At 42.0% G+C, this 27,738-nt stretch overlaps 1 protein-coding gene across 8 annotated transcripts in view; it reads left to right on the top strand.

The window, feature by feature from the left end:
- Positions 1 to 27,738, top strand: part of SBF1 (SET binding factor 1) — a 1,208,265-nt gene that overhangs the window by 608,953 nt on the left and 571,574 nt on the right. For all 8 annotated transcript variants that reach the window (XM_085653743.1, XM_085653740.1, XM_085653741.1 and 5 more), the window contains exons 18-19: positions 10,245 to 10,403; positions 22,104 to 22,363. In XM_085653743.1, the coding sequence (XP_085509869.1) occupies positions 10,245 to 10,403; positions 22,104 to 22,363 (419 nt within the window). The remainder of the gene's footprint in view (positions 1 to 10,244; positions 10,404 to 22,103; positions 22,364 to 27,738) is intronic.

Here is a 27,738-nt window from a genome sequence, read left to right as displayed (position 1 = left end):
TTGGTGCAGGGCAGCTCCTGGGGGTTCTGGCATCTCCAAACTTGGTAATGGGATGGATCTGTTCTCCTGGAGCACAAACATTTCTTGCTGGGTGCTGCTTCCTTGGTGGTCCCGGAGGTCGTCAGAACGGTGTACCAGGCAGCTGCAGTCAGTGCTTGCTGGTGTAGGGGAGTAGCTTCTCTACTCCAAGGAAGATGTTGCTGAATCGCGGAAGTGCTGGGCAGGCCTCCAAGGGTTTGGGAAGACTGTGCCCCTTCTGGACGAGTCAGTGATTGTCTGGAGAGCAGCAATCAGGCAGAGTTTTGCACCAAAGTTGATGCTGGTCCACAATTCTCACGTCTTCAGATCTTCTTTGACCTCCTTCAGGCAGATGAATCTGAGTTTCCTGGTCTCAGGGAGCCACCTAAATGCTAACTTGAGGGATGTTAAGGGGAGTGAAGGGTAGCAGGCAATGCCAATAACCACTACACCCCCTTTATGACCACTTCCTTTGGGGAGTGGGCATAACCCTGTCCCAAAGCTCCTCATTCCACCAGAAACAAGATGGTGGAACCCTTCCTTCATGGAGCACATCAGGTAGCCCATCCTAGGGGTGTTACTAGCCTGGAGGTGCAACACGCCAACTTGGAGGGTGGCATTTTTCATGTCTTGGGGAAGCCGGAGTCGCATATCAAAGGCAGCAAGGGCTTTGAACTGCCTGGCCTTGATATGCTAAGTCACTAGCCAGCCTGCTGGAAGAAGTGTGAACACCTTCCTCCGGAGCAGGCATTGTTTCTGGCCTCAGAAACCATGGGCTCTCACCTGCTGGGGATCAGAAACTAAGCTGTGGTCAGCTAGCACACTAGATACTGGTAGGTTTTTTAGGGGGCACCTCTAAAGTGGTACCCATAGGTACAAGGGGTGCTAAAGTGTGTGCCGATTGTGTTACAATTAGACCATTTTACCTTGTTTTTAGGGAAAGAGCACTGACACTGGGGCCTATTTAGCAGGGACCCTAGGCACATCAGTAGAAAAACATCAGTATAAGTGGCAAAAAGTGTTGTGTGTGGGGGGCCATTACAAAAAGGGGCACTTTCCAACAGGTACCCTTGTGCAATCATCTGGTCAGACTGTGTCACTCCCGGCGGACCGGTGTGATGATTGGCTGCTATTGTGTGATTTCTCTGATCTTTTTCCAGTGTGAGCCTTGAGGAATTCCCCTGCCTGTTGCAGGTTTTGGAACACATGATGCTTCCCATGCAGCATGACCATATGTCTACACTGGGTAGAGCATGGTGTAGGTGATCTTGTCCCTGATCAATTGATGTGTAATCAGTGTATATTTTCAATACGCTTTTGCTGAAATCTGGGAATAGGGATACACAGTTCCTATCAGAGAACAGCTCCAGGTTCTCCTTGCTATCTTAAGTGCAATATCCTTGTCCTGGTAGTATAATAGTAGTTCAATAAGGGGTCTGGAATGCGCCTCAGGTGGAAGTCTTGCTGTAAGGTATCTATGTGCATGCTCCACCATTAATAGCGTGGAGAATGCCTTTGGTACCAAACCGGGAGGCCAGCGTGTACTCGGCGCAGAGTTTAGCTTCCCTGTATAGGCCAACTCTACAAAGATTATTTTGGCATGAGTGCAACACTAGAACCTCATTTTTGGAAGCAATCACCTGAAGCACCTTTTCCATTGTGTGAGTCTTATAGTTATGTTTGTGTTGTTTTTGGAGCCTACAGTACGTTCCTCTGCTTCTTTCAGGTGATCTTCATGGTTCTCGAGCTAATGTGTGATCTTGTCCATGTAGAAATTGAGTGTCCATTTTTTGGTCTATGGATCTCAGACTGTCTTGTATCGTCTGGAGTAGGATTCTCACATCTTCCTTGCTTTGTTGGCGAGTAGTAGGGTGGTCCAGAGTTTAATCGCCAACACTCTGGCTCCTAGGTCTGTGTCAGCTTGGAATGCCTTGCGTCAGTCTTTGCCACCGCTTCTAAGTTCAAAGCGCTATTCGCTGATGGATTCTGTGCTTGCTTGGGGGATGGACTCTAATGCTGAAGGAGGTCCAGAGTCGTCAGCAGCTGTAGAGGCACTGTCACTGTATTTAGGGAGCCAGGGTGTTAGTATACCTGCATGCCTTCTTCTTAGCCTTCATCCACACCAGCCTCACCCATAACAGGTTCCTTGTAGTGAGTTATTGTTGTCCTGCATGACTGCCAGTCCCCTTGGCCAAGTGATGTGGATTTGTTGCGACCCCATGTAAACCTCTGTCATGAGGGAGGCACGAGCAGGTCTTATGCAGTCAGGTTAGTAGGCACCTGCCAGCATTCAGCCCCACGCACATCATACATCCAAGCGGACCAGTTCCGCCACCAGGGAAGCCGATCAGCCAGACAGTACTACCAGCGATCGCTCCTCTCCCGGGTTCTCTCACCCTTGCTGCTGGCCTCCACTTCTCTCTGCAGCGCATGCTCCAGTCCTGCAATTGTGGCACAGTGATCTCGGGCCAACGCAGCCTCCCAGTGCCGCAGGTTTTCCTGTGACCAGCCCATTGACGTGCATTTACTATAGGCTTAAAGCGCTATGCACCGCTCCTGCATTCTGTTTTTTGGCTATTGCAGCGCAGATCACTTGTATTTCCAGGTCGTCCTGGGTTATAGAAGGTGTGTGCCATATATGGTGAATGTTTTGAGATTGTTAGCTTTGGCCGCTGGAGCATGCCTAGAGCGCCTGTAGTCCGGCCATTTTGCTTGCCTGGTCTCGGGCCCTCCAATTTCCAAAATTTATTTAAAGCTGATATTTGAGTGATGAAAATCAAACCATGTTGGGGAGACTATTACTAATATTGTTAACTTGGTGGTAGAGGCAGTGCAGCTATGTCTGTTAATGTATTACCCATGCAGAGGCATTTCACATTGACAAAGCATTTTTACATTACTGATGGCAACAGTGCCTGAAGCACAGAGGCAATCACTGCTGGTAATTTTGCATATGGTGGCCACTAACATAATCTTATCTGGTTACCACTAGATCTCTAATAATACTAGCACCTAGAGAGAAATTTCATTGAAAACAAGTAGGTCTTATTACAGGAAAGGTTGGAGACCCCTGAATTAGAGGCAAATGCTGCAGTTTGTCCTTGTCTAGAAAGTATTGGTTTGTTGCTGCCCTCTTTTGTTGCCTTTACATACAAATAACATGTTTATAGTTTTTGCTACTGTTGGGGCTTTTGTAATATTTTGGTTACCTTCTTTCCCACTATCAAGTTATGAACTTAGGGACTGCACCTTGACTCCCTCTTGTGAGGGTTTTTACCGGTTGATCTTTTGTTTCCACTCCCATAAGGCCTCCTTGAAACTAGCCCTGCTGTATGTCGTCCAGGCTGGACTGGTTTCACTGGTTGTTCAATGTCATTGTCTTCCTAAAAGCATTTTGTTTGGGGAAAATGTGCTTCTCTCTGCCTCCAAGCTACACAAGCGACTGCTGTTAGTCGGCTATTTTTGGGGTGGGGGCCCTGGCCCAGTTTATGTGGGTTAGGAGGTTAAGGCTTCCTCTCCTTTTGGGTCCTTTGGACCCACCTTATTTTCTTTTATATGATGTTCGGAAGCAGCTTATTGGGTTCTTAACTTTTAAGTAGTTTCTAAAAAAAAGTAATGGCTTTTTCACTGGAGTTACACCACTTGATATTCCTTAGGGAGAGTGCAAAGAGGGAAGAAGGGTCTCTTCTTGTGAGATGTGACATCAATATCCGAAAGGGAGTGAGCTTTAGTAGACTAGTAAGTAAAAGTTACTCACTGTGGTGACTATTGTACTTGTAAAACAACCCCCCTTCTCCTTTGCTTTCACTCCTCTTTACTGCTCTGTGTTACCCCTTACAATCCTGTTGGCAATGATTGGCCATATCTAGTGGGTGAATTGTGGGGCCTTGACTAGGAAAGCCTAGGCTGTGCCTGGACTTATTTTTTAACATACGTTGTTTTGCCAAAGACTATCGCTGTTCCGTTGCTGGCTCTTCTAGACAACTCTCAGGGATGGGAGGGCTTGAGGACAGTAGTCACCAAGGTGAGCAATTTGAACATTTTTTTTTACCAGTTGTGCAAGACTATGCTCTTCTGTCTTATGAATGTTAATAGTGTATTTTATCATTTACTTCAACTCTAAATTAAAACTATTGATATCCTCTGAGGGGGTGTAATCTTGAATAAAGAAAATAAAGTAAAAGTGATTAGCATAATGCCTGCAGAGTATTGCAACTCCAGGCCTTTAAGGAACCTCATGTTGTTCTGCAGACCATATTCAAGTGAACAACTTGGAATCCAGTATTCTAATTTGCTGAATATGTTCTTTGCAATTACTAGTGAACACCAGATGCCCATAATAGATAGAGCTGTTTAGTAGCCTCTTATAATTGAAATTAGCCAACTCAAAGTCAAACAAGTTCAAACAGAAGAACTGCCTGCATAAATTTAGATGCCCTCGGTCATTGAGCTGTCTTGCTGGAACATGGAGGTCTAGAATTCTTCCATCAAATGATGAAATGAATTAAGGTGATTTTTACATTTTAAATTCATGAAGGTTTACCAAAGGCATTCTTTTTAAAGTTTATTGTGATTAATCTAGCTCAGAACCAACATCCACATCGAGGAAGTCTGGCTATGCATGTTTAGTTTTAAGACGCCTATTTGCTATATTAAGCCTTGCAAGGTCACTGGCATCCTAATAGACTCCTGGTCAATACTTATTCCACTTCTTTGCTTTACACTTGTACCACAGACCCAGCATGATTTTTCTTAGGGAACCTCTTAAAAAGTCTTCCAGCAGTTCGAAACGCTGCAGTTCAATCACAGGTGTCCTCGACACAAGTTAATTCCATCTTACACTGTCATTTAGGAACATGCAAGGTAAGATAGTTAATTTCCACTGTATTCCTTCTTGGTGATTCCTGTATGATCAGGTGCCATAATCAGATTGAAGTTACTGAGTCCACAATCCAAAGTTTTGTCTATTGAACTAAGGCATCAAAATGGCTCACAGGGTTACCTTGAAGTTATTAGAACCACAGGTCTAAGTCATCACCAGAATGTCCTCATTAAGGACCAGAGGACACTTCACTTCACATCAACATCATGTAGATCAAGGCAATTTCATTTGTTCTCCAGATTCAAAAGGAGAAAACTACTTCTATGTTTTATTGAAACATAACCGACTGCTGCTGTTCTATTTATCTCTGTTGCCTGGGCTCCGTAGTCCTTGTTATTTGGGGGTCATAAAAGTGAAAGCTGAGGCGCTCAGCATAGTGCCTTCATGCTCCTTTTTGAGATCAGCATATGACACAGAATTTTAAGTTGCTCTTCACTTTGATGTCCTGAAATGGGACATCTGTTTTCGCTTGTAACAATTTTCTAGTGACCAATTTTTTATAGATAATTTGGAAGGTTACTTTCATGTCTGTATTCCTTAATTAACCTTTTAAGACAGTGTCTGAGACGTGCGTTGTAGAAGAGCATATTCTCAATTGTAATTATTTTGTGTTTCTTATATATGTTTTTTTATGTTTGGCAGACAGTGTAAGGTCCCTGTTGAATAACAACCCTTGTAAGAATGAATGCCTGCTTTTCTTTAGTTCATGGATCGGTCTGCTTGTTAGATACTCCTTTACAAAGTGCTTATTTTCGGCTGACCCACCACAATGAAGATTTGTTTTAATATATAGAATTTGAGGAAAAATTGATTGGCTTGTATAGTTTGTAACGAGTAATCCTTTTATTTGATGAAATTATTTGTCTGAGCATTAGTCATTGTCGAAGTACCTTTGTTAAATAAGTTTGTAGCAATTTGAGCTGTAGATGCACATGCTTTGCATGCTCTGCTAGCTGTTTTTCTTTGAAAAAGCTTCAAGTCACAGGGTACTGTGTGACTCCTGTAGTCCAAAATACACATGAGTACCAACTTCACCTTTATATTGTTTCCTTTTCCATTGGGTTCAGACGTGTTCCATAACGGCTGCAAGATCAACATGTTCTTCATGGCTTTCTCTGGCCTGGCTGGTCATTAATCTCTACACCAAGGATTGGAGAACAATATTTGCGTGTGGTTTGCTTATTTTTCGACTGACCCTGACCAACCGAATTTAAGCAATAGTTGATCGCGCAATGCCTAAAACTCATTTGATTGTAATACCTGTGAAAATAGTTTGGATAATATGGGTAAGCAGAATGTGATGGAAGGAACACCCTTCTGTTATTTCCCCACAGTGCAACACCACTTATCCTTGGGCTGATTACCCCAGTTTCGCTTGATCACAAGAAGTCCTCTTTTAAATTCTGCATTGTAAAAAGAACCTATAGTACAGAAATCAAAGACTTTGGGTGCACATAAATATGCAGCAACAGGCCTCTGACATAACTCTGATCTAAGCAAACACAAAGAGATTATGGACAGAGCATTGACACTTTTCAGACACTCGCCCCCAGTCACAGATCTGGGTTGAATCCATCATTGTTCTGTAGCTCACTTTGCCACCCCATTTCAGACCCAGCTATATGCAAATCAGTCTTGAACCTGTGCCTCATAGGAACTTTCCAGCCCAAGTTGCCGAGCCACGTCTTCACTGGACCGGAAACATGCATCCTGGGACCGGTTTCGGGGTAACACCCCTTATCACCCAGGCTAGCTGGAATCCAGTGGCAAAGTGAGCAAGTGACCCATGTCTGGGTATCCCTGCCAACTCTGGGCAAACAAAGCAAACACAAGGAAGTGATGAACGGGGCACTGCAATTTTTCAGACACTCACACCCAGTCACAGATCTGGGTTGAATTCATCATCGCTCTTTAGCTCAATTCGCCACCCCGGTTCAGACCCAGCTGTATGCAAATCAGTCTTGACCCTGTGCGGCATGGGAACAGTCAAACCCGAACCTCGAAGCCAGGTCTTCACTGGACCAGAAACAAGCATCCTGGGACCTGTTTCGGGTCAACACCCCTCATCAACCAGGCTAACTTGAATCCAGTGGCAATGTGAGCAAGGGACCCACATTTGAGCATACCATGCCAACTCCAGAGAACTGGAATTGCTTTAGAATGGAAGGGTGGTAGGAAAAGAATTAGTTTTCTGTCGGAAAGAAATAAGTACTAGGCTCTTCCTTTTCATACTTACCTCACTTCTTCAATCTGCTTGATGTATTAAATGCAGCTGATAGGTCAAATAGAACTGTATGAATATCTAGTCTAAGATTTTTAGAACAGAGGTCCAAGCAGTTTCTGTTCTGAGCCCGTGTCTAAAGGCCATTTGTGAGACATCCTGCAGATAATTGCCTTCAAGATGACTAGAGAGTTACTATGTTACAAATCTTTCACCTATCTTGGTAACCGTAGAGAGTAAAGAAATAGATCTATACTTGCTTTCCATCAAGGAATCTAGTATTGATTATTTTCAGCAGTGGTTTGACCACCTGCTCTTTAAATCCTTTCGACACAATACTGCAAGAACAGGAGGAGATGAGAATGGTGGCACTAATAGGGGTACCAGCAGACAGGTAAAATTGATTTTAAAATCTGAATAAGACAGACATCTGTGTGGGAGCCAGACTTCAATACGGACAGTAAATAAAAGACTTCCATATGTGAAAATTGCTGGAAAACTTGCAACTTGCAATAATGGCTGCATGAGTAATAAAGTTGTTTAAAAAAATCAGTTTTGGCATTAAAAACACAGCCCTTATAAATATTTAATTGGATGTTGAAACGGGTACTTTTTTATCAGAATGTGAGGGAAAACGTACACTTTCTGCCTGCTGACATTTCAGCCTATCTTCTCTTAGCTGCCTGAAAAACCAAGTGTTAGTGGTGTCACAGCAAGAATTATGTTCTTAGAAAGTGGAAGAACTATGATGGTATCGGAAAGAGCAAAAAGTCTCATATAGGGGGATGCAGAGGAGGAGTGCTAGCAGCCAGCTCTTAACTAAACAGCACGCAAAGCAGAGCTGACTGTAGTTTATTGCACACATGAACAGGAACTACTCCTGCTATTGAAACAGCATTACAAGGCTTCATATTGATTTTAATTGAAAAAGATATCAAGCAATGATCTTGACAGGTCAAAGAAAAGCTATTGACAAAAATAAGCAGCCCAGATAGAGAAAAGATCAGATGTATACCTGCCATGTGGGTGGATTCAGATGCTTGTTGAGACTGCCCAAACCAGACATGGCTTCCACAAGTAATTAAATCCTTAAAGGGGGCTGTCCACCTAGATGATAAAATCCCAAGATCAATGTTTTTGATCAACTTTTAAGACAATACTTTGGGGCCAAAGAAGCACATTAAATAAGCACGCCATAGATGGTAGAATTTTCCAAGGCAGCACATCAAGCTCTGAGTAGTTTTTCTTCATTATAGATTTCAAGGTCCTCCACTTGCGGTTTTGAAATGTGAGTTGAAAACGAAGGCAACATCACCCTGTTTTCAGTCCTTTCTATTGCAGTGCTAGATGATATGCATGGAATGGCTGTGTCATTATGAGGACCTGACATCTCATGGGGCCAGGTTTCCATAATAAAGAACAGATCAAGGTCCTTATACCAGATAAGAGAAAACATTTCCCATTTGTGTTTGTCCATAGAAAAAATATTAATGAGAGCTGCTGAGAGAATTTGGTAACAGATTAGGCTGAGAGTGAATGTTAGGTATGGAGAATTGTCAGCACTGAAAAATGTCCCATTCTCTGTAATCAACCCTTGACTAGTTATAATGCGGATGGCGGTACAATTAGAGGAACCATACTTTAACATTCATGTAAAGACAGTATTGGATTAAAAAGGACCGCATATCCCGCCGCAGGCAGGTTTACTTTTGCCCACCTCTGACGCAAAGCATCTGTTTTTATATAGTTAATTGAAAACAAATAATAAGAGGAAAGGGGGGAATTAAGGTGAATAGAAAGAGAGGCAAGACTTACAAAGGGCAAACAAATGATGGTCCTTTGCTACTAAGTGTTACATAAAGAAATGCAATAAAGACTAGTACTTGTTTTCCAAGGCATGCTGGTTGAATAAAACAATGAATAAACTACACAAAGTAATCAATCTAACACTGGTCTTAACAATTTTTTACGCTAAAAAAGAAACCCTATTCATGACTGGGAGAAACAGAAGGCTAGAAAGTCTGGTGTCTTCCATTGTCAGTTCAAAGAAATGCCTTTGATAAGGAAGATGTGTTCAGCTGTTGGAGAAGTTTGTCTGTTGGAGGTTTTAAAAGGTCTGGCCTGGTGCAGAGAGCGAGTAAGAGAAAAACTGAGAAATAGTTGTGTCTGTGTTCTCAAATAAGAAAGAGAGCTTCAAAGTTTAGCTACAGAAACTGAAAATGCCCAACCTTGCAATCTAGAGCAACAGAATTTGGGTATGGCCTAGAGTCTGGCTAAAGAAAATCTCAATGTCCGAGGTGGAATGTAATGTTGGAACCTCTTATAAAGGTATCCAGACCCTCAAACATGGATTGCTTTGAGCTTCATGCTAAGGTGTTTGAACGCAGTTCTTTTGGCTATAGCGAGTCAGTTGAGGGTGTCCAAGGCCTTAGCGGCTCAAGAGCAAGTGGGAAGAGCTAAGGAAAGTTATGGAGCAGTGTTCTGTAGCCACTGCAAGTGCCAAAAAATGTAGTTCATGCACCCAGAAATACAGAGTTGCTGCATTCCAATCTGCTGAGATTGGTGGAATGTACAGCTATGGGCAAGAAGAGAGCAGAAGATAGGTGAAGATTTTACATTAACATGAAGCAGGAACAGTCCAGTCTATTGACATGCTTGGATAGAGAGGTCTTGATTGACAAAAAATAAAGTTGCGGGCAGAAGGGGCTGGAATCAGAGTGGGGTTGAAATGAGTACTGCATGAAGATCAGGAGAGCTATACGATGGATGACCATTGGCTCTCTTTTGTCTATATTGAGTTTGAGGGAATTGTGTAACATCCAACTGACAATGTGTGTCTTACATTCTCTAAATTAAGAAGAGTCTTGCTTGAATTAAATGGGTTACAGATGCTGCAGTTGCAAGAGTTTTCCCCCATCCTTAATTTCTTATCATGTTCGCATTGTGCTTTGTACCTTTTCATGCTTTGGTGACGTTTCCCGAACTTGAGGCATTCTTAGTGCTGCATTTCTAGATAATACTGGTTTTGCATGCCAAGGTTGGGCATTTAAACCTGTAGGTCAAATTTTCCTTCTGAAGTCAGATGTATTTTGCTCATTTTTTACTTGTCCATCCAATTTGCAGAAGCTGACTTCCGGAATCACCCAGTTTGCTTACAGCTGTGTTCAGGAGCACTTAGTTTGGACAAACATGCAGTTCTGGGAATCCATGTTCTACTCTGATGTCCAAAACCATATTAGGGCCCTGTACCTGGAGAACAGCGAAGACAACCACTTTCATCAGGTAAGTAGAAAAGATAACAGGGTAAGGAATGACACTTGCTTTTTGGGTTTTGTTATAAGATAGCTTTAGATATTTGCCTGACCTCATGTTATCAACACCATAGACCTACAGTAAATTACTATTACGTGTGTTAGTCTCCCTACTGGGACGCATGGGCATGAAGCAAAGCATCCATGCGCTGCAGTGGATATACATTTGTGTTTCTAGATGTTTGTCCACAGTTCTGTTGCTGCTGCACCATTTGTTATTTCACAGCTTAATGTGATGTTGTGTCTTCATGCGAATTATGCTTCTTAATGTGATACTTCAATGCTACCTACTTAACACCTAAATGTGATTTGGCATCTAAATGTGATTTGTAGTCCCAATCATTTATGCACACTCATGCTGATAATGCACCAAGAGTTTTCCTCAAATAGTTTGTCAGCCAACTGTGATGTCTTGCTTATGCTCACCATTTACACCAAATATGACCTCTTACTACCTCATCTTTCTGTATTGAGAGATTTCGCCCTTGAAAGTGTTTCCGCTCTCCTGCTAAATGTGATTTTGTACCGAAGTGTGATGTTTTCACCCACTTGTTCTACTGCATGTTAATGCGCATTGTGCTCCTAAAGATCCATCCAGGGTGATTTTGTAACTCCGGGTTCTGTCAAAGATAATCAAGGTCACACCTTTTGCACTTTTTGTGACCTTTTACTGTGGTATTTCCCCTCTACTGAGTGATATTGCACTTTTGCACATTATGAGTGTTCCATACTGAATCAGCTTGTCAAAATGAATTACCTATATGTTTTTCCGAATGGTCTTATGAAGGACACCAAAAAGAAAATGGAAAGCTTTATATCAGCTCATACGAGTCTTATTTCCCCCCACCCAAAGCTGCTTTCAAATACCACTAACCCGGGTTTCTGATGGGCAACCAGGAGCATTTAATCCGTGACAAATCCCATAGTTTTAGACTGAACGCTGTTAAAGCAGACCTTTTTTTAAACTAAGGATATAATTTCCTAGACAAATTTTTCTGCTACCTTTTAACCACAGATTCCTCACCTTCTGATACTCCCCAGGCATCAGAATGGATCTGGAAAATCTTGAGCAGTACCTCTGCTTGCTGGTTCGTGGCATTGGTTGGCTTGATGTAGTCTATCAGAAGTGATGTCGCAATGCCACAAAAGCACCACCCCACCACACTGACTTTTTTATGCAGCGCAGATCTGGAGATCTACCTCTGTAATTTTTGACCAGTTTTTTGATGTTTTGTCGACCCTTTTTTGAGCATGTGCTCTCAGGGTGCTGTCCCTTTATAAACCTATGGGTTTTTAAACCTTTTGGGGACTGCCAGAGACAAATGTTGGTGTCAAATCCTCACTTGGTCTGCCTCCGGTGCCTGAGATCGGACCACAAACCCTAGGCCTGCGCCGAGTGCAAGTCCTTCCCCCCAAGGCAATAAGCGGGCGGTTGATGAAGCTCCTGGCGGCGCGATTACCTTTCCAAAGGGAGATCTCTGGGCTGTTCCCGGAGCCATTACTGCAGACACTCTTCATTACGATCAAAGATGTCCTTTTGTAAGTTGAGGAAGCATGACAAGTTGTTGAGCTTAACAAATTCAGTGTAAGATAGCGCACACCAAAGCTTAAAAATTGGTTATTGTGTTTACTTGCAAATAAACTATTGAAGCGTGCAACTCAGATGCGAGGTAGCCCACCTCGTAACTAAACGCAAGACTGCTGGTGTACAAACACCAGTATACTGAGTGCACTGCTGGGTGTGTGTGGGACACAATTACAACATATTAACTATTGTGACTTCACAAACTAAACGGAGCAATAATGAACTTCGTTGCACCAATAATCTGGTAATCCATTAAATCATAGAAGCATATCATGACAAAACTATATTTGTAAGTCAATCTCACGAAGACAATAAAGTTTGTACAAGACATCAATTGAAAAATGACTTGAAAAGAAACACTTTGATAAAATCAAACAACTGCGCTCAGGCAGTGAACTTGGTCATCAGTTCTTGTAAGGTGGCCCAATGCATTTCGGGATGTATTTCATCCCTTCTTCAGGGGCGAACTGTTGAAAAAACGAATAACATTCAAGCCTATATCTCAAGGAAGCTTATAATGTACAAAAAATGAATGAGAAATTAAAGTACAAGATGCAGCGTGTCTATAGCCAAAGCAGAAAAAAGCTGATCTATTTCAAACTTGAGCGATACCGTGAATAAGGCGAAAATCGTGATATTAGTGCACCCAGACCAAACTGAAGAAATGGTGAGAAAATGAAATGAAATGACGGACATACGCCAAGTGACTCGAGGGAGACAAACGTGACTGTTTAGCTGCAAAATAGAAAAAGTGAGGCAAAGTGCCGTATCAGTGGTTAGGCTTGTGCTAGACTCAAAACCAAGAAAATTCTTACTGGTTCAATTAGATGACTGTTTATGTTGTTGAACTTACCATAGTGTCAGATGCATCAATCTTGGGTTAGGGCGACCATCTACGAGAGGTGGAGATCAGAGGAGTCTGTTCTCTGTTGGAGTGTAATCTTCACATCAATCACCTGGAGTTGAGACCATCTGCTTGGCATTAAAAGCCTTCCTTCTGTCCATCAAGGGAAGGCTGGTGCAGGGGTTCAGCGTCAACACCAATGCCGTGTGGTATTATAACAAACTGGGCAGAGTAAGGTCATGGACCCTGTGCCAGGAGGCTTTGCGCCTTTGGACTTGGCTGGAGCATCAGGTAATTTTCCTAGTTGTACAGCACCTGACGGAATCTCTAAATGCCAGGCCCGTTGAGCTCAGTCATCGATGCCTTATGGATCACAAATGGTAGTTACGCCGGGAGGAGGCCGGTGGCTTCTTCCAAGAATAAGGAGAATCTTGGCTTAATATGTCCACCACCACCGAGAACTTGGCAATGCCAGCACTTCTGGGTGCTGGAGTTTCCAAGGCTGCTCCCGCTTGGAGACGCATTCCGCCTCGAGTACTCCTGCAGCCTTTCCGCCAATACCACTCCTGCCCCCGAGCCTTCAAGAAGATAAGGACTGACCGAGCTGAATTCATGCTTGTGGGTCTGAATTGGGCACGGACAGCATGGTATACTCTGATTTCCTGAGCCTGAGAATCAGTCCTCCAATCAGGCTTCCTTTCACGTTGGACCTTCTGTTGCAGCAACAGGGCAGGGTCCTGCACACAAATCTCACCTCTCTCCACCTTCATGCCTGGAGATTCTGTGGAAATATTTGAGTGTGTTTGATCTCCCTACTGAGGTCTGTGATGTCAACTTGTCAGCCAGACATCTCTCCAACAAGACACTATATGCCTGCCATTGGCATAAATTTGTGGCTTGGTGTTCCATACGTCAGGTGGATCCCCTTTCTGTTTCCTTGTTAGATGTAGTATTGTTTGTTCTTTTGTTAGCCTGGCAAGGTCTTCCTCTGGGCATTGGTAAAGGTTATATGTTGTCTATATTGGCTTTCCTGCAGCAGCAGGACCAACTTTCTCTACTCAAGTAACTGGTTGTTGCGAGGTTTCAATGGGGTTTACAGCATTTGTTTCCTCCCACTCCCTTTGTAATGCCACAATAGGATCTTATCTAGTCTTGACATTGTTGATGTGTGCCCCATTTCAGCCCTTGCACAGTTGCCCTTTGTGGTTGTTGTCTCTAAAAACTGTCTTTTTCATGGCCATTACTTTGGCCAGGAGGGTCAACAAGCTTCAAGCTGTGTTCATCAACCCTCCATATATCAGCATCCACCCAGACAAACTGGTTCACCGGACACGTGGCTTGTTTCTTCAAGAGGTAAATGCTTCTTTTTATATAGTTCAGAACATCACGCTACCCACTTTATTTGCTCCACCTCATTCTTCCAAGTAGGAGGAGAGATTCCACCGTTTAATCCCCAAAAAAGTCCTCTCTTTTTATATCAATCACACCAAAGAACACCGAGTGGATGATCAGCTTTGTTTTGGGTTTGCCAGGGCAAAGAAAGGCAAGGCGGTGCAGAAATACACCCCCTCTTGATGGACTCTGCTCATTATTAAAACCTGCTATGCACTCACTGAAAAGAAGCCTCCTGAGGCCTTGCGGGTACATTCCGACAAGGCCACTACTACTGCTTTAGCATGCAGGATACCTGTCCTGGACATCTGCCAAACTGCTACGTCGTCGTCACTTCACATGTTCACGAAGCACTTTTGCTAGGACAGTCAGGTCTGTGGAGATGGCCATTCCACCCTCTCTGTCCTCCAAGACTTTTTGGCTTAAGCCAGTTCGCAGCCCTACCTTCAGGGAGGTATTGCCTTGCTATCTGTTCCAAGGTGAGGATTCTGCATTTAGAGGTTACTTATGTTCGGTAACAATTTTTCTAGTAGAGACTATAAAACCTCATATTCCTCACCAATCCTCCCTGTTCTGCGAACTGGGCTCTTAACCTAAAAGTTCCCACTAGAGACAGCACACTGTTCAAACATTGTTTTTTACATTGTCCTCATTTTTGGCACAGAAGTAGTCATGAAAGAAACGGATTTCAGCGTGCCAGGTTGGCACTTATGTGATGCACCGCAACAACACTTCCGATGTAGAGCCTACTAAGCCTACCTACCGCCGTGCAAAGGCACTGCTTAAGATTTTCCAGATCAACCTAAGATAGTTTGGGGAATATTCAAAGGTGAGGAATCTGCTGCTAGATAATCTTTACAAGAAAAAGCGTTACAAAAGGTAAGTAACTTGTTAAACAATGCTTTTTCTTAGTCTCAAAGAACACCAAAATCTCCTACAGAAATAAAAAAAAACATTTTATGTCACTTTACTATAACATGAAATGTGAGCTGCACACTACCCTGCAGGTAAATGGAAAGATATTGGTCATACCAGTAAGTACATTTTATTATGGTACGGAACTCCAACGGAGGGCCACATAATTATACAACTGCAGAAAATATATTAATCATATATACTAACATAATTTTAAAAAACTATGAATTCTCAATCCATTTCCTCCATTATGCAATACATAAATAACTTTCCTGTGTAAAGTGCAGCCTGCTTAATACCAGCTACCAAAAGTACTGCGCAAAATACAAAGAGAAATTAAAACAATCTTATAAAGAGCAAAGTGCAAAATCTAATATGCAAAGTGCTAGGAGAATTAAGACTGTCCTGAAACTTTTAGAGAACATATAAGCCTGTTTAAAACTTAAAAATATTTCAGAACAGAAGTAACCATAAACTTCCTAATAAATATCCAAAAAGGTTTATTAAAAATTGATAGATCCTATTGCAAACCATTTCATTTGGGGTGGACAAAATATATAAATTGGCCCCCAAAGCAGAGTGAATGTTAAATTTAATGAACATTGGTCTTAAAAAATAACGTCTAGCATTGTGCAGCACTGGACAGACAAACAACACATTGTTGATATCTTGCCTATGTTGGTGCCCAACTCACAGATTCTATCCTTTTTCGTATTTTGTCCGAAGTACCAGTAATTCCTCATAAGGGCAACCGGTGCAGTCTCAACAAGAGGATCAACCTTCTGATCCCATGAGATAAATTCCAAATTAAATAGGGCTGCGGTTTATTCCCCAAAGTACTCCCACAATCCACCTCTTTATGCAGTTTGGACTGACTTAAGGCACTATCTCTGGACGAGCTAATGGTGGACACAGAGCTCTTTATACACATCTTCAAAGCAAACTTTGACATAAAGGAGTCGGTATTCAAACTAAGTCCAAACACTTCATTTGCTTGCTCAAAAGACCATAAAAAAGCTGACCATTCTTTCAACATAAAAAAAATCTCGGCTCTCTTGGCTGCCCTAAGTGTTCCTTCATCCCCTCTAAGGAGTGTGTTGCCCCCAGCTCAATACCGCTGGCAAGGAGGAGCTATAGGAGGAAACTAAACCAAAATTCAGGCTCATAACTTGAGGAACAGCCAGAGAATTAAAGTTGCAAATTTGTCCCAAAAATTCAACCTTAATCCCTTTCAAAGGAAAGCCAATAACTCATATCCAGCACCTCAGCGGCATAGGCAAAGGGAGAGGATTTTAACCCTAAATATTGACAGAACATGCCCAAAATGGCGACTCCCATGGATTCTGTCAAATCTATGCAATGCGCTGGCCTGAGAGAGGTCCCTGCTTACGCAGAGCTTTATATGTTCTACATCCCACCCATTTTTGGAAAAGACCCTTCTGAGGTATAGATACCAGTAAACTGTCAAGTTTTTCATTACCCAAAAGGCATTGGAAATTCCTCTTTAATTTTAACCCTTTCTTGCAAAAGATCAAAACCTTGATTTTTTGGCAGTGTTAAATTTCAGGAAATGGGGTCCACCATATTTAGCCAGAGCCTCCAAGCGACATTGCAGAGCAATAGGTGTTACGTCAAATATTGCCACAGCATCAGACTTTAATAAAGAACCAATAGCCATTGTGCCAATTCTAGGGGCATCCCCTCTCAGTCAATTTAAAACACCTGGGAGATCAAAAATATAAAGAAATAACAAGAGGGGGCCAACAGGCAAACCCTGCTTAAGCCTATTGTGTGCTCTAACCCTGCAGGATAATTCCTGCAATCCTCCCATCAAAACTTGACACCAAGTATCCAAATGTAGCTCCATGATGTGACCCAAAAAGTGGTGCGGATCACGCAAAAGAAGACGCTTCCTCCACAACGTTTAACAGTCCACTCTTATCAAACGCTGTGGAGAAGTCAATGAATGCCTTATAAATTAGCATACCCTGAAGGGAGAGATATTTTTCTACAATAGTCTGGATGTCTGCAATATTTTCTACAGTGCTGTGATTCCTCCTAAAACCAGCTTGTTCTGAAGGTATAATATTCTGATTCTTAGCCCATTTTTGTAGATGGCAAAGGATGTTCCAGCAAATAATTTGCCAAAAGCATCCAGCAAAGCAATCTAAAGCTTGCCAGAGACGTTTTAGAGCCCTTCTTATACAATGGGACTATAACACTCCCCTTCCAAGACTGAGAAATTCTTCTCAGTTCAATAACAATAATTGAACAGCAGGGCTCGAAAAGCTCCCCAGACAACAGCCTCCTTTTTGATTATCGAAATGAGAATTTCATCAGAGCCCTTGGCACCTGAACTTCTGGCATTCTTTATAAATCCCACAATCTTCTACCCAGAAGGGGCACTATACACCAAAAGAGAGCCCTCCTCCATGTAGAGCATCACAGAAGAAACTGGTCTATTATTCAAATACAGCTTTGAAATATAATCCACCCAGTGCTTTTCGGGAATCGGGATAGCTAGTGCCTTTTGGTCCATTCCTTGGATATCAACCTTGATATCTTCCTTGCATTATTCTATATCATGAAGGTTCTAAAAGCGTGCATGTTGACTAATGGTGTGAATAGTAATGCCTAAACAGCTCTATTGACCATGGCACCACTTGCTCACCCTCCATCATCAGTACCCCTCAGGAAATGACACCAATTAGCCTATGCATCGCTTAAAAGATGCCCTTCCTCAACTATAGATCTATTCCAACTCCTTACCTGCCCTCATCCAAGATGGAGACTATGATAACGATTCTGAGCTTCCTCCATATCATCATCTTACCACTAAGATGTACTAAGCCTGCATTGATGGGACCAAAACAATAGTGGAGAGTCCCTTAAATGAAAACTGATTAACTCTCTTAATTCCTTGCACCAATGCCTCAGGGTGGAGAATACAACCATGACATCCAAGTAACTGACGCTCACCATTGCCCATCTGGCAACAAAAATGTGTTTTTTATGGTTTTTTGGATTATAACAACACACCTACTTTGATCACGTTTTCCTGGGATATTTCAACTTCTTCTATTAAAAAGACAGTAACCTAATAAAAGAAATAAAAGGTAACTGCCTGCAAGGGATTTTGTTTGTGATGCTCAGTCAAGCTATTTATGCAAATTACTCTGTGGTTGAGTCCCAAATGGTAACTAACCTTAGAAAAATCGGAAACATCAATTTGCTCATTTAAATCTAACTTAATATATCGAGAACAATTTCAAAATACGGGTGTAGATTTCTAAATTTTTGTGCATTTAATGAAAGTAAACAAAATGGGGGTACAAATTATAACAAAAACACAATGACAGAGGTAAATAGACCATATATAGACATTGTGACCTTCAAGTCATTTGTGATGACATCTATTTCAAAAATCATATAGACAGAAAAAGAATCTATCAGAACAGAAAACAATTCCTGCCAAATTAAATCATTAAAGAAAATAGATGAACTTGTTGACGTTTGATCTTGTTGGCATGTGCCCGTTAGACCATCTTCATGACGGTGAAAGGAGAATTACATTTGACCCCTGCACAGACATAATGGGTTGTTATACGTCTGACACTCAATGTAAAAAAAGAAGAAAGATACACCCGTGTACCAACCTAGAAAGTTGACCAGAGAATGGTCAACCAAAAGGAATAAAGCCAGTGCATTAAAAAAAAAGATTGAAAATCAACCGTGAATAAGCGAAAAAGAGAAAACAATTAAAGAAAGCATCACATCCTGAACCAAGAATTATGATGTGAAGAGAAACTGGTTAAAACAGAAGAACTTACAACGGTCTAGTCAGGCATATATCATGAACCAGAAATGTCACTATAAGTATAAAAAATTCCAGGTTTTCCAACACCGGAACTGTAACTTGTTCAATATGCTTGGTGAGTATCCAAGCTGAAAATAAAACAATTTTTTGTTTTATATATCCATATAACATTCAGAATACAAAAACTGTATAGTGTCCTTAACTGGAAGCAATTGTGAGGAACTAAGTATACCTATGGTCATGTAGTTTAATTATATCAAAGATTATAGAGCACCGTCATGCGCTAAAACTACAAGACCCACCTATAGAGGTGATGGCTCAGAGAGCCGCAAAAGGCTGCTGGTTGATGACTAAAGATTATCAGTAGCCTTAAGCCTTATGACTGAGATAATTGCTGGTGATAAGCGAAGCAGCACAAATATATGGCCTGCAATAAGCTGACATTTAAAACCTCCACATGGCATTTCTTGTTGGATTCTTTGCTTGAAGAACCGTATACAGAAAGGGTAAGTTCTAAGTGGAACAGTTACCGCTACACGGACAAGCTTGATTACTACAATTACTTGTATCCCTGCCAATGGGTTTTAAGAGCGAACCTCTTTCCTTTTTCTTTAAATTCTCCAAGCTTTTGCTCAAACAAACACATACATTTTAGAACTCTTTGGGATTAGTACAGTGTTTACTCACAGTCTTAGTCAGTGGTACAAAAAGGCAGGCAAAAATAATATAGTAACATTACTGTTATATGTCGGTTTCTGGATAAAAAGGTAAAGATCCATCTCACTTAAAAACCTACCACCTAAACAACAAGAGTCCCAATCTATCTGATCTGTATTGCTCATTCACTGACATGTTGCCGCTTCCTCTAAAAGACTTGGTCTTCCGTCTAAGGGATGGATATAATCATAGAAAATGGAATGAAAGTATTCTCTTATACTTACACCGGCCAGCCTCTCAACCCCAGAACTGTGAAGAGATCAGTGTTTTGCTCTAGCTCCATTGCGAATACTGTATCAATTATTTCCTTTATTATATTGTTTTTTAATACACAAACTGCTGCAGTGCCTTTTAAAATCTTGTTTCAGTAAGGGCTGCAGGGAAGGGGTACAAGTAGAATTGATGGTGCTTGCAGGTCTTGCCTGAGCCAATAGTACATATAGATTTAAGCAATTCGTTTGGATCGGTACAGAAACAGGAAAACCCACCTGGTATCTTGTTTCTGAACGGCCGACCTAACACTGTGCAAAGTAAAGGCTACCTGCTGTGTAGAATAAGAGGTTAATTCATTTTCACTTTAACCTGACAAAGTCCAGGTCTTTATGGAGGTTTTTGGGATGTACTGCTCTTAGTGTTTGTATTGCCCTGTGTGTAGGCACAGTTTATTTCAGTGTCAAGGTACAGTTTGTGTTTGAAAAGCTGTTTGTCTGGTAAAGTGTAAAAAGGCATATTAGGTACCCACTACAGGGCCATTTAGTGCTTTAAGCACTAGGCTGAGGACTTTCAAAAGAACGGTTTGTTAGTATCAAGTCTAGTTGAACCATGGTGAAGTAACGTGGCTGTCTGTCTTCGGGCCAAAGATTAGGTGAAAAATGTGTTTTTTGTGCTCTCTATAGTTTGTCGACTTCTTTAGGAGTACTTGATGAATAGCACTGGAAAAATTGTGCAGGTCATGACCACCCTAGGGACTACCCAGACTTCTCGTAGAAACAACTAACAGAGGATATTCCACAGTAGTCAGAAATGATTAAAATCATTCTTTCACAGTGTTACTTTAGATTATACAGAAGATGGGAATTGAAAAATGATACATCCAAGTCACAGCACATTCTGCTTAGATGAAAACCCAGTGATTTGTGGCGTTTCAGCAGTAATAGCATTCTACTTTTGATAGATACTAAGTGATATGACGTAGTAGTGCTCTGTGGGTTATTTTGTTCAGTCTGTGGCATGCTGATAAGATCATATAATGCTTTCCTTGTGGGTGTTAGTGTAGCTTATCATCATAGTGGATTGCTGTTATTCATTCTGAAATAATCTAGCATTGATCTAGGAAATGAATATTTTGTGAGGCAGTATGATATTCCTCACCATATCAAAGTCTTGTGTGATAGAGTAGGTGTTTGACCATGAAAAGGAACTACTTACAATAAATGAATCCCATTATAACAGGTTGGAGTATTAACCCAGTGGTTGTTTTATGAAAGGAACCTTTGGGCTCAACCCTGATATTTACTAATGTTAGAGTGAAGCATGTGTTCTCATTTTAGGATATGTGGTTTGATGCTGGAGGTTCTGTACCCAGCAGAATACTGTCTGTCCTTCTGTTCTTTGGTGAACTGAAGGTGACATTTGTGTCATCATTTCTTGTAATATAGACCATTACTAGTTGCATACATCTATTGAAAATGTTGTCTGCATTGTGTAACGGTGCTGGGGTACAGAAGCCTTTCCCCCATCACGCCCATCTACTGTAGAACAAGGATGTATGTGTACTATGTAACAGTGCTCTGGTGCATAGACCTCTCCTCTGCAGTGTGGTGTCTCTATTTGAGGACCTGGGATGCTGGTGTCTCTCCTCAGCAGTGCGGTTTCTAGGCGTATAGTTCAATGCTGGTGTGCAGGTGCATAGTTTTCAACCATATTGTGCTTTGGTTCATCAAAGAGGTGAATGTGATTCTCCTCAGAAGCTCTCATGCTGTACTTCCAATTAGGTGGTTTGTGCGTGTACCTTTCCTCATCAAGTTGTCTCTCCGTTGCCTGTTATTGATAGCATGCAGATGGTGTTTCTGCTGATGGAATGCCCATGTTTTTCTTCTGCAGTTTTGTTTCAGTAGTATAGAGCAGTAATGGTGTGCATATGCCTCTCCTCAGCAGTTCTGTCACTGCACATTGCGTCATTGATGGAGTGCATATGTCTCACCTCAGAAGTGATATCTGTGCATGTTGTCAATGATGAAGTAACATGGACTCATGTCTCGAGAATTCCCATAGCTGGGCTTTGAGGGTTTTTTCACTGCTAGGTCTGGTGTGTTTTTTTTTACTTGCCATGGTTAGTGTTTTCACTGTGTTGTTCAGAATATATGTATTATGTTTTGATAATTATTATTTGTGTTACCAGGAGAATGACCACAGCAGCCAGGAGGAAAAATCTGCCCTAGAAATCGCTTCAGAGCAGCGCAGGCTATGGCCCACAATGAGCAGGGAGAAGCAGCAAGAATTGATTCAGAAGGAGGAGAGCACGGTGTTTAGCCAGGCCATTCACTATGCCAATCGCATGAGTTACCTCCTGCTACCCCTCGACACCACCAAGAATCGCATGCTGCGTGGCACTGGCATCGCCGATGGGGAAAGTGTCAGCAACAGTTTTGTTACCAACAGGTGAGACTATGTATTTTTGTACACCACTTGGTGTAAGGGAGAGATTCTGGTTTACAAGCAGACACTTTCAACTTATTTGTTGATATTTTAAACTTTTGCTGAGTGTGATGCAATATGTTTATGATAATGCTTAGAATTATATTACTGAATCTGGTCTCCAAAAGATGTATTGGTGCGGTCCTGTAGAGACAAAGTTTTCATGGACTCTGTAAGATGAACTCTGTTGTTTACAAGAAGATTATGTAGGCTGTAGTACTGTGTATCCTTCCACGTTTTGAATTTGAGCCACAGACTGCTTTTTGCACTACTTACGGGGGGGGGGGGGCGGGTGGAGGGTTGGGGGGGGGGGGAGGGGTTACTAGCATATAAATTAGTAGACCTGGGGCAGTGGTGACTCGATATGTAATGCAGCAAGTGAAGTCTGCCTATGATGGAAGCGTTAAAAATCTGTTTTAACAAATTGTGGAACTAAAGGGTTCCTGGTGTTCAGGTGGCAATTGTAGGTACTTAGCTATAATATGCAGCTGGTTTCTGTACTCTTTCATGAGTATGTGGTCAGTATTGTCTTCCTTCATCTTTTGTCGGTATAAAACAAGAGAGGGATCTTCACTTTCTCAGCAGTGTCATGGTTGGAAAAACTCATTGAATCCTTCCCAACGAGGAATAATGACATTGAGGGTAAGAATCTAGGCATATCATTTTTGCTTGTAAAGGAGGAGTGTTCTGGGAGGCGGAATGATTGAGTATACATTGGGCTCTTTTGGTGTAGCCTGCCCCCACTTGGAGATTCCTTTGCTGGTTTGACTGGAGCAGTACACTGCAGAAAGTTTTATAGAGCCAAGGGGACTCCTGTGCACATTATGGAAGTATTTCTTTTCATTATATTTCTGCTGTTATTGTTTTGTTTGGTTTACTGTCAACCTGTTTAGTGTCTGGTGTGAGTTATGGACATAGCAGTGGGACACACGGTGTACATATAAACTACACATATAAAGTGTTTTTGCAATGTGAAATCTCTTCTTGATGCACATGCTGTGCATAATTCTGCAATCTAGTGTTTGGGTATGAAAGTTCTGGTTTACAAATAATCCCTACTTGTGGTGGGCATCGACATAAGTGGACCCTGGATATGATAATGTCTGTAAGCCCACAATGCCCATTTAGAGGACTACTGTTACAAACGTAATCCACACTCTTTAAAATGATCCTTGCAGCTTTGTGAGTAGGTACCAGGGAAATAGATTTTATTCCATCTAACAGATGTAGTGCATCAAGCTCATGTTAACAACTGAATGCTCCCAACTGACAACCCCCACCCCTATATATACAGTCCCCTGTTTAAATAAATACAGCTCCTCAACATGCCCCACATGTTGAGCAGCACACTATGAAACATAACAATAGACACAAGCCCACAACGCTATGCCACACTTGTGTACTAGAAGAATGACATCAATTTGAAATAGGCCTTGCACGAGAAATAGGCACCACCGTAACACACGCCACACTCATGCCAAATAGCCACATGTAACACACCTTGCCCCTTTTGAAATTAAATGATTTAAAAAAAAAAAAATTACGCCACCACGTAATCTTAAAATTTCAAGGGAGGTTTGCGTGTCCACATGCTTCTAGGTGCATCCATACTGTCCTAAAATGATATTTTTAGGAAACTAGTGAAGTCCTAACTGTTATGACAATATGACAGTTTGGTCGTTTTTTCCATAACCTGTTTTGCTCTGTTTAGGTTAGCTTGGCAGCATCAGAGCACTTCTTCTTGAGATGTAAGTGTGCTTAATATATATGTTTTAATATATTCATTTGTCTATGAAATTGTTCCTGAGATGGCTGAATTTAGCCATTTACAACTACCTGAAAAACACTTGACATCATTAGGGAGGCTTGTTGACCATCTACAAGAAAACGTTATGCTTTGAAATGGATGAGGTGCCTGGTATGGTGCCAGAAAAACAACTTCCATAACCATATGTCTGAAACAGTTGTAGCTGGGTACCTCACACACCTAGTAGACTGCAAGCTACCATATGCATCTTTGAGGGTACACTTGTCAGCTACTGCGGCTTACATTAAGGGAATTCAAACAAAACTGATTTTTGCTATCTCAGTCGTTAAGAGATTCATGGAAGGGCCTAAAAGACGTTTCCCTTAATTTGCTGTCTCTGCACCACAATGGAACTTAAATTTGGTACTAGCAGGCCTCGTGAAGTCACCTTTTGAGTTCATGCACACATTTTCACTTTAAGGACCTTACTTTAAAGACGGTGATCCTAGTGGTAATCACATCTCTGAGGAGATCAAGTGAAGTGCAGGCTTTCACAGTACAGGAATCACAACTAACTAAATGCAAGGTTATGGTTATCATGATAACACATCCTAAAGGTATTGTCAACCTCCGACACTTGCTGCAAGACACATCATATGAACAAGACCAATCCCCTTTTGACATTCTTCCAGAAGCTTACCAGCGCAGTAGAGCAAGCTCTGCATAACTTAGATATAAGAAGGGAGGTGATGTACTACATTCAGGAAACTCAAATCATCAGAAAGACCATGCAGTTTGAAAGGCACGGGAGGGCGCAGCAGTGAGGTAAAGCACCATTGTGAGCTGGATAGTGCAAACCATTGATCACTACTGTCTAGTGACTAGGGCTCATTCCAGCTGGAAAAGCGGGCTGTATTCATAGCCTGTCTCTCACTTCTGGACATTTATAAGGTAGCCACATAGTCTTCGGAATACATTTGAGGCAATAGTGCTTACATATAGAGACATGCGTGGAAGTAGTGCAATAAGTACTTAACACTTGTTCTCCTCCGATCCTACTTCAAATCTAAAATTAAGCTAACACTGCTATGCAATCAATGTACAGCAAGAGAATTTAGAAGAAATTTATGCAAAAGAAACTAGATACTTACCTGTAATAATGGTTTTTGTAGTTTGAAGCTGTTCTAGATTCACATGCACTCCTCAATGAAGGAAGGTAGTGCAGGAAGCAAAAAAAGAAAAAAGTGAAATGGTGGTCACATAATAAGGGATTGTGGACTTACGGTCAACGTCCTTTCCAGGCTCCGCCTTTGTTGATACCCATCAAGAGCAGGAAAACAGTTTTTTAATCCAGCACTTCTGGATCCAACCACTGGATAGTGGAATTATGCCCAGCATGTGAATCTTAATGTGCTACAAGCTCAAAATAATTACGTTAAGTAGCTGGTTTCTTTAGGTAGAGAAGGACCAATAGCACAGGTGCATAGCGACACACAACAATCAACTATCACTAGTAACTTGACAAAATATTTATGACCTGGAATGTAAGGGTCTGGGTACCCATCAGGTGCCAAGTCAAATCAAAAACTATCTATTAAAAACCTAAGGTAGGTCTTACCAGGCTGCACACTAAACATTGCCAGGGGTAGAAAGAGAACCTGGGTGGTACTGATGGCACCTCTGCTGATAACTAAAGTGCACTTAAACCCAGAGGGGAGTTATGTCCTGTTGATTGGTAAGTTGGATGAAGCAGATTAAGTATTAATATAGAAGATTTTTTAACCCTGAAATGATAAAATTGAGCACCTTGTTGTGAAGCACTCTTGACTCCAAGACCCATGTAGTGGATAGATCACCAGCAATTAAAGCATCATTGACTCGTAAGGCTAGAACCCTGAAACAGGCATGGTATGTTATAGTCGTACTTGATTCTTGGAAGTCACAGCATTGGAGTGACAAGGTATATTCTTATTACTCTCTGGTACAAAGTGGGTCACTCTAGAATAGATGCCATGTATTTATTAACTGGTTATAGCAGAAAACTCCACTTTAAAGGATCACCTGAGAATGTTACTGTCTGACCATTCCCTTTGCATTGTGTTGTATGTAAATGTCAAATAAAGAGCAAGGATACTAATATGTGGACTAAATAATGGACTTCATGCTGGACCTCCCCTTTGACTGGATACTTCTACCTGCAAATTTCTCACCTTCTGAAGGTTGCCCGACATCAGAATGCATCTTAAATTTTGTAGTTGCTTTCCAGCGCTGGTCATTGGTGTCTTCTCCATCTCGACATCAGTTACTGCACAAATGTGGCGTCACTGGAGCCATAAAGTGGCTGTCAGCTTTCTATTTTCCATGCTCTTTGATGCTGAGCCAGAGCTGCTGTCTGTGAAGTTTGTTGCTAAATTTTACCAACTTTTTGCAGTGCTTTAAGGAATGTCTTCCCAATAAAAAGATTTTAAGCTCTGCCGCACCTGTCATGAACAGATATCCATTTCAAAACTCCATGAAGTTTGTTTTAGATTGTTTGGGGCCTAAAGCATGACTCATCGTGCAAGAAGTGCGGTCTCATGCACACAAATGCGATGAAGTGGGACTCAGCACTGTTTATGATGCACATACACTATGAGTGCCTGTCTTGGCGTCGATTGAGGTCCAGATCAAAGGCATACTTGTCGCGCTCTCTTCTGGGTCTTCCAAGAAGCAGAAGAAGAGTCACAAGAAGAGTTGCAGAAGGGACGACTTCATGCATAGGTGTACTACTCTTGCTCAAGAGGTGTGTCTCACTAGCGCTTTCTTCCACGTACATTGTCTTCTGAGCCATAGCTGATGGACATCATTCTAGCTTGAGAATCCAGGCAGACCTCCGGCTCCGATGCTGGTCCTTCCACCAGTGTACCTAGAGTTTCCATCACTCTGCACTAAACATGGGCAGTCTTTGCTCAGTAGATGGTACTGATCAGAAAGGCAGCAGTTTTCTCTGCTCTGCTTGCAGACTTCATGGATTCCACAGGGCCTCTTACTCAGATGTTGCCGGCAGCTGTTTACCCTGCATCAGTCCGCCCCGAATGCCCGTGACAAGGCACACCTCTGCCGTCACATGGAGCCCCACCGGCACCTAGGGCCGATCCAGTAGTCCTGTGACTGATGCTCTCAGTACCGACAGAGTCACTGGTTCATGTTCACCTCAAAATGTTTTGCCTCCGAGCAAGGCTATACTGATATTCTGAAGGTGCCAAGAGAAAACGATTGTGCAGGAGGACATGTCCAGGTGTAAACTCCAACCTAGCCCCTGCCAAGGGAAGAGTACAAGCAGAGACTGAATTACAGCTTGGGTTCAGACTATTGCCATATGGGTAGCCAGTTTGTTCCCTACTATGGACTTTGATATGGTCATCTACTTAGCCCTCCAGAATGTCAGTGGCCTAGACATCTCCACCTAGATGGAATGCCCTTTGAGGCCAGCACCCTCAGAGATGGCTTCTGTCATGGCAACCATAAGGAAGGCTGCAGAAGTTGTTGAACCAGCACTGTAATCATTGCCAAGTCATATGTTCTGATGGAAATTCTACTACCAGCTTTGACT

The sequence above is a fragment of the Triturus cristatus genome, chromosome 4_1, assembly GCF_964204655.1.
Source record: "Triturus cristatus chromosome 4_1, aTriCri1.1, whole genome shotgun sequence".
NCBI lineage: Eukaryota > Metazoa > Chordata > Amphibia > Caudata > Salamandridae > Triturus > Triturus cristatus.
The sequence above is the reverse complement of the archived record's forward strand: the minus strand, read 5'-3'. Positions and strand labels throughout refer to the sequence as shown.